The 6,355-nt window shown below is 44.1% G+C and overlaps 1 protein-coding gene across 2 annotated transcripts; it reads left to right on the forward strand.

Moving 5' to 3' along the window:
- Nucleotides 1–1,336: 1,336 nt before the first annotated feature.
- MAGEB5 (MAGE family member B5) lies at nt 1,337–3,585 on the forward strand. Of its 2 annotated transcripts, none has more exons than XM_054544204.1 (2): nt 1,337–1,510; nt 2,344–3,585. In XM_054544204.1, exon 2 carries the CDS (start codon nt 2,406–2,408, stop codon nt 3,372–3,374), a length of 969 nt encoding a protein of 322 aa, XP_054400179.1. In that variant the 5' UTR covers nt 1,337–1,510; nt 2,344–2,405; the 3' UTR covers nt 3,375–3,585. The 2 variants fall into 2 exon arrangements, with proteins under 2 accessions (XP_054400179.1, XP_009232955.2); XM_009234680.3 differs by having other exon boundaries at nt 2,399–3,585.
- Nucleotides 3,586–6,355: the final 2,770 nt, after the last annotated feature.

The raw sequence follows: 6,355 nt of genomic DNA on the forward strand, positions 1-6,355 counted from the left end.
TTCTCTAGAGTCCACAACTGTCCCACTTCTTCCAGCCTCAGGAAGACCTTGTGTTACTTATTTTCTACTCACTACTTCAAAATATATCTCAGGTGATACAAAGCAAGACTTCAAACCCAAAATACTGTTTTGGAATACATAGCCCAAGGAATAAGGAATAAAAATACCAAAATAAATGCAAGTTGTGAATGAAGAAAGAGATATTTGTTAATATCATTATCTGCAAAGTCAATGTCAGAAACCTCAAAAGACTAGGGACTCACAAAATCATTTGGCTCAGCCTCTTCGCTGTAGCAAGTAGATATATTTGAACAGAAGTTACATAAGAAGCTAAGTCTGCCTAGTGACAAGAAGGTATGTATTAGCAATGGTTTTCTTTTTTCTCTCTCTCTCTGAAAGCACACCTGTCCAGGGCTTTCTGCTTTGTGCTTCAGATTTCCCATCTCACATCATCCTTCGGACACATCCTATTCTCTGCAACGTTTGCAGAGGGAAAACTAATGAAGAGTTTGGAATGATGTGGCATTTCTCCAGAAGCCTCTCATAGAAAGTGTAGAAACCAAGATGAAGACTCTGATGAATGAGAACTAAAGAAACAAACATCCCATAGTAAATGGAGTAACAGAGATCAGACTGTGTCTGCTTTTAGACCTGGAAGACTGAAGCAGGATTGTTAGGCTATTTCTCACTTATTGTTCAGTGTTCTCAGGAACGTAAGAGCCTTAGTCTACATGAGTGACCTAAAGTTGAAAGAAGAAACTCAAGGCCTGCAAAGAGTCAAGGTGAGGACCCTGAGTGAGGACAGAGGGCAGACCTCTACTCTCCACAGAGATAGCCCCAAGGAGCCTGAATCTTGATGTCATCCCTGGGAGGGCACAGACAGGTGGCATTTCCTGTTTTCATTCTGGGACCTTAAGGAGTAGGAACCTTGTTCTAAGGTTTTGAGACTTAGACACTAGAGGGAGATGTTCCATGCCCTGCCAGGAATCAAACGCAAAATCATGAGTGATGACTGAGGGGACCACAGACCCTATAGTAGGGAGGTGGCACAGAACCTCCCCCTGCCGTCAACCCTGGGAGGCCTTGGGCAGGGCCGTCAGGCTGACTTCTGCCAGAAGGGTTTCAGGGATATAAGGGCTTAGTCTGAGGGGAGGATCCTCAAGTCAACAAAAAGTCCAAGGCCCTGCCATGAGTCAAGGTGATGGTCCCTAGTTAGGACTTAGGAAACTCTCTACCCTCAGAACTAAGAGAACCACATGGAGCCCCACCCTTACTGGCAGTCTCGGAATACACGGGCATTGTTGACATGATGTGACATACTTCCTCGTATGATGTCACAAGGAAGTAAGGAAGTTGGTCTGATTGTGAGTTAAGGTCAGCAGTTAGAGGATTTCCAGGTTTCTCCAGAGGCCACAGTGAGTACGCTAATAACTGAGGGGACCACATACACTATAAGTGGGAACACCACAGAATTCAACTGTTACTCTCAGCCTTGGGACAACAAGGACAGGTAAGAACAAATGAGAACAGATGAGAAGACCCTCACATTCCCCATAGGGCATGTTTCAGGGTCGTTTTGTCTTTAGTATGAGGGGATAGGCCTTAGGACAAGGGAAAGAGAAGTTCCACACCCTACCAGAAGTCAAAGCAAGTGCTAAAGGAACCATCTACCACTAAATAGAAGAGTTAAAAAGGAATCTGTCCCTACCCTCGTTTCAGTGCTTGAAGGGCCAGGGCAGGGTTGTGAAGTTGAAGCTCTCCACCACCTCTTTATGTCAGGTCTATGGGAGGTGAGATCCTTAGTCTGAAGGTGCAGTAGTCACCATTCAAATGAAGGGAGTTGGGCTCCTAGGCCCTATATGCCAATGTAAGGACCCCAAGTGAGGACTGAGGATCCCAGAAAGGCCAGGACAGAAAATTATCTACTCAGCAGTCAGCACCGTGGGCACTCAGACAGCAGTGATAAGCTGAGGACCCCCTTCACATCCTTCTTATGTGTCCCAGGGAGGTTTGTAATATAACTTCAGAGGAAATAGTTCTCATGACCTGCCACCAGTTGACATGATTGTCTTGAATGTGAAGTAAAAGGACCCCTCAACTCAGAAGACTGGCAGCCACTATGTCACCTTAATATGCCTGAGGCAGGGCTGCCAGGCTAAAGCCTATGGTTCCATCTAACTTCCTCCAAAGGTTTCCCAAGGGGCACAGTGATCAGGAGAACAGAATCCCAGTGGGTTCCTAGAGCAGTTCCATCATGGAAAACTGCAAATCTTGTTTTTATTATAACCATGGTAGAATTTCCATGTTGAAGGTGCACAGACCCTCTCAATCTTCCTCCTCCAGTGGGCTCTCTTGACCTGTTCTCCTACTCATTCTCCTGCCTGCTGTCCTTTATCAGAGTTAACATGTCTCAGGATCAGAACAGTAAGCTTCACACTTGTGAGAAACACTACCAGATCCAAGATGACTCTCTGGTTCAGAGTGGAGCTCAGGCCAGTGAAGAAGTGGAAGATGATCCCCTCCCCACTTCCTCTCCTATTCTTGGGGATATTCCCCAGAGCTCATCTGCTGCTGAGTCAAGTGGCACTTCCCAGGAGCCTTGCGAATCCAGCACCATGACTTCTGCAGGCATTTTTAACACAGGATCTGACGAAAGGGCTAACAGTAGAGATGAGGAGTACCCATTTTCCTCAGAGGTCTCACCCTCCACTGAGAGTTCATGCAGCAATTTCATAAATATTAAGGTGGGTTTGTTAGAGCAGTTCCTGCTCTACAAGTTCGAAATGAAACAGCATATTATGAAGGAAGATATGCTGAAGATTGTCAACCCAAGATACCAAAACCAGTTTGCTGAGATTCACAGAAGAGCTTCTGAGCACATTGAGGTTGTCTTTGCAGTTGACTTGAAGGAAGTCAACCCAACTTGTCACTTATATGACCTTGTCAGCAAGCTGAAACTCCCCAACAATGGGAGGATTCATGTTGGCAAAAGGTTACCCAAGACTGGTCTCCTCATGAGTTTCCTGGTTGTGATCTTCCTGAAAGACAACTGTGCCAATGAGGAAGATACCTGGAAATTTCTGGATATGATGCAAATATATGATGGGAAGAAGTACTACATGTATGGAGAGCCCAGGAAGCTCATCACTCAGGATTTCGTGAGGCTAAAGTACCTGGAGCACCACCAGGTGCCCTGCAGTTATCCTGCACACTATCAATTCCTTTGGGGTCCAAGAGCCTACACTGAAACCAGCAAGATGAAAGTCCTGGAATATTTGGCCGAGGTCAATGGTATTGCTCCAGGTGCCTTCTCATCACAATACGAAGAGGCTTTGCAAGATGAGGAAGAGAGCCCAAGCCACAGATGCAGCTGAGACTGGCACTACTGCAATGGCCAGGACTGTCTCAGGGCCAAGTTCAGCAGCTTCTCTAAACCCTGTTGAAGTCTGAAGCTTTTTTCATCCAGTCAAGCAAATATAACATCACCAAAAGGGATTTTTTTTGGAAATACAAAAGAACCCCCAGTAAAATAATTGAGATAATGAAATAGAAAAAAATAATAAAATATGATCTTGGTGTTCTTCATTCCTTTCAGTCTTTTGTTCTATAAAATTAAATTAAAATTTATACCTTGATATGTTTAGCTTAACAATGTAAGAGAAATTAAATTTAATAAGTTAGATCTCTTGCTCACTCTCTCTCATATTCCCCAAACATCATTTGAGTACCTGCTTTTTGGAAGGCTCTGTAATAGTACTGGAGCTGCTCAGATAAAGGCCCAGCTTCTTCCCATAGAATCTTTGAGGCTAAAAGCTGCAGTCATATAAAGTAAATGTTGAGCCACCCTCTATGACTTACAGGAAAGTAGAAAGGATCGATGAGAAGGGGGCATTCCGGTTGAGAGCAGTAAAGCATAAATTTCATGAGGCAAGACAGTTTGAGTTTTAGGAAGCTGAAACTATCGCAAGAACAAAAAACCAAACACTGCATATTCTCACTCATAGGTGGGAATTGAACAATGAGAACACATGGACACAGGAAGGGGAACATCACACTTCGGGGACTGTTGTGGGGTGGGGGGAGGGGGGAGGGATAGCATTGGGAGATATACCTAATGCTAGATGACGAGTTGGTGGGTGCAGCACACCAGCATGGCACATGTATACATATGTAACTTACCTGCACGTTGCGCACATGTACCATAGAGCCTAAAGTATAATAATAATAATAATAATAATAATAATAAAAAGAAAAAAAAGAAAGTCAATGTGTTGTAATTTTTAAATTAGCTGCATGGGGGTGCTAGATGAGGCTATGAAATTGGTAAGCAGAGGTCAGAACCCTCAGATGATGCATCTCAAAGTTGAGAGAGAAAACCCTTTAACGGAAAACTGAACTGTAGTGTAAAGACCAAAATTAAGGCCTAATACTGCCGGGCAGGCTAAGAGCTCCCCTTCTAATGCCGCTTGCCTAAGACAGGGTCCCATAGCTGTAGTGTATCCCTTATCTTTTTTCCTATCTATTGGAAGAGGGGGCTTAGGCAAAACCTCTGTTTCCTCTTTGTTATTTTGGCCCGGTGATAGTGGGGCTGAGGGATAAGGAGGCGGTAAGGTAGGTGACGGTTCCTCTTCTCTCCCCTTTTTAGGCTCTTCTCTGTATAACGGGAGCAAAGTCACCCTAACTAAAGCCCATAACGTTAAAGATGTTACTGGGACCCGTTGCCCTTGCACATGATGTTGTTTAAGATTTCTCCCCACTTGTTCCCAGAGCTCTACGTCTAGCATACATTCTTCTGGGAACCATGGGTTATGAGATACAACAGTTTGCATTAGGTCCCTTAATTGAGCCTGTGAAACCAAGCCTCTACTAGCTTTAAGCAGCTGTTTCAATACTTTTATACACTGTTTCTGTTGAGCTGATAACTGTTGTCCCATGATGAAACCCTAGCCTGAACAATTCCCTCGAACTTGGAAATCCTGAGCAGGCACTGATGACTTACTGATTTACTGAGTTACTGACTTACTGACTGCACAGTCTCCTTACCTTCATTTTGGAGGGTTCCTTCATGATTTGTTGCAGCATTCCTCACGGGGCACCACCTGCCGGGGTCTGACCTGCAGACCCTGGCCAAATGATGGATGAAAGAATGTACTCAGACACAGATATCCAGTGAAAGAGTGGGCTAGGGGACCGGCCATGCACAGACCCCAAGGAGGGTGCTGTAAAGAGTCAGCAGCTGTGGCCCTGACAAGCTGGTGCTGTGGGCATTTATTCAGCACAGATTTAATGACAAAGCCTTTGAGACAACACACTTGTGGATAATTAACATTGTTGCCCCTCTGGAGAGAACAGTCCTGTGCATGGATGATTAAAGGCCAGGTTCTGAGGCCTAAGTAAATTGACTTATCTAGATCAGTTTCTTTACATCCCCTTGTTATCTAACCTAAGCTCATAAGAGAACTCAGCTGCCTTCAGCCAAATTTTCTTTCAAAGCTTTGCAAACTCCTGGCTTTCCAAGAAGATTTGCATCTTTCTACATTTTTTCCCACCACCCTGACTGATCTCCTACAATATATTGCCTTCGATTTTTCAAATGACCTAATTGGAAATTCCTCTCTACACTATGCACTTGCAGATTAGGTCCCTTAGCCAAACAACCATCTTTACTAAGAGAACCAGGCACGGATCTTGTTTTCTTTCCCTGACAGCCTTCAGAATTATTCACACAAGCCAATCACATCTTCCCACGAGAACTAGAGGTCACCTCTCCCTCTTGATCTACAAATCATGCCTCCCAGAGACCTTATTCATTCACTCTGTTCCTGAGTACAACCCTTGTGTGACCCTGTGTGATATGTGGTATACTGCTACCCTGGCCTGTGAGTATATGTGATTAATAAACTGCTGTTGACCTCATCTGTACAGTGCCCAGTATCATGTGTTTGAATACCACATAACCATAATGTGGAAATTCCTTCCTCAACAATAAATAGGACACCACTAAAGCATACTTTTATGAATTACTTTGAGATCATAGATAATCTAGAAAGAAATCTTTACATTTAGACTAGTGGCTTACACAACAGAAGTTTATTTTCTCACAGTTCTGGAGGCTGTAAGTCCAAGATCAAGGTGCCAGCAGGGTTGGTTTCCTCTGAGGCCTCTCTCAGCTTGCAGAAGGCTGCCCTCTTGCAGCCTCTCTACATTGTTGTCCTTTTGTGTGCGTGCATCCCTGGTGTTTCCCAATGTATCCTAACCTCTTCTTTTCAGGACACCAGTCAGATTTTATAAAAGTACTCTAATGGCCTCATTTTAACTAATCACCTGTTTAAAGACCTTGTCTCCAAATATAGTC

Source organism: Pongo abelii, chromosome X (assembly GCF_028885655.2).
Source record: "Pongo abelii isolate AG06213 chromosome X, NHGRI_mPonAbe1-v2.0_pri, whole genome shotgun sequence".
Classification (NCBI taxonomy): domain Eukaryota; kingdom Metazoa; phylum Chordata; class Mammalia; order Primates; family Hominidae; genus Pongo; species Pongo abelii.

Excerpts from the sequence above, each read along its gene's own strand:
- MAGEB5 (XM_054544204.1), top strand. The coding sequence starts at position 2,406 with ATGTCTCAGGATCAGAACAGTAAGCTTCACACTTGTGAGAAACACTAC.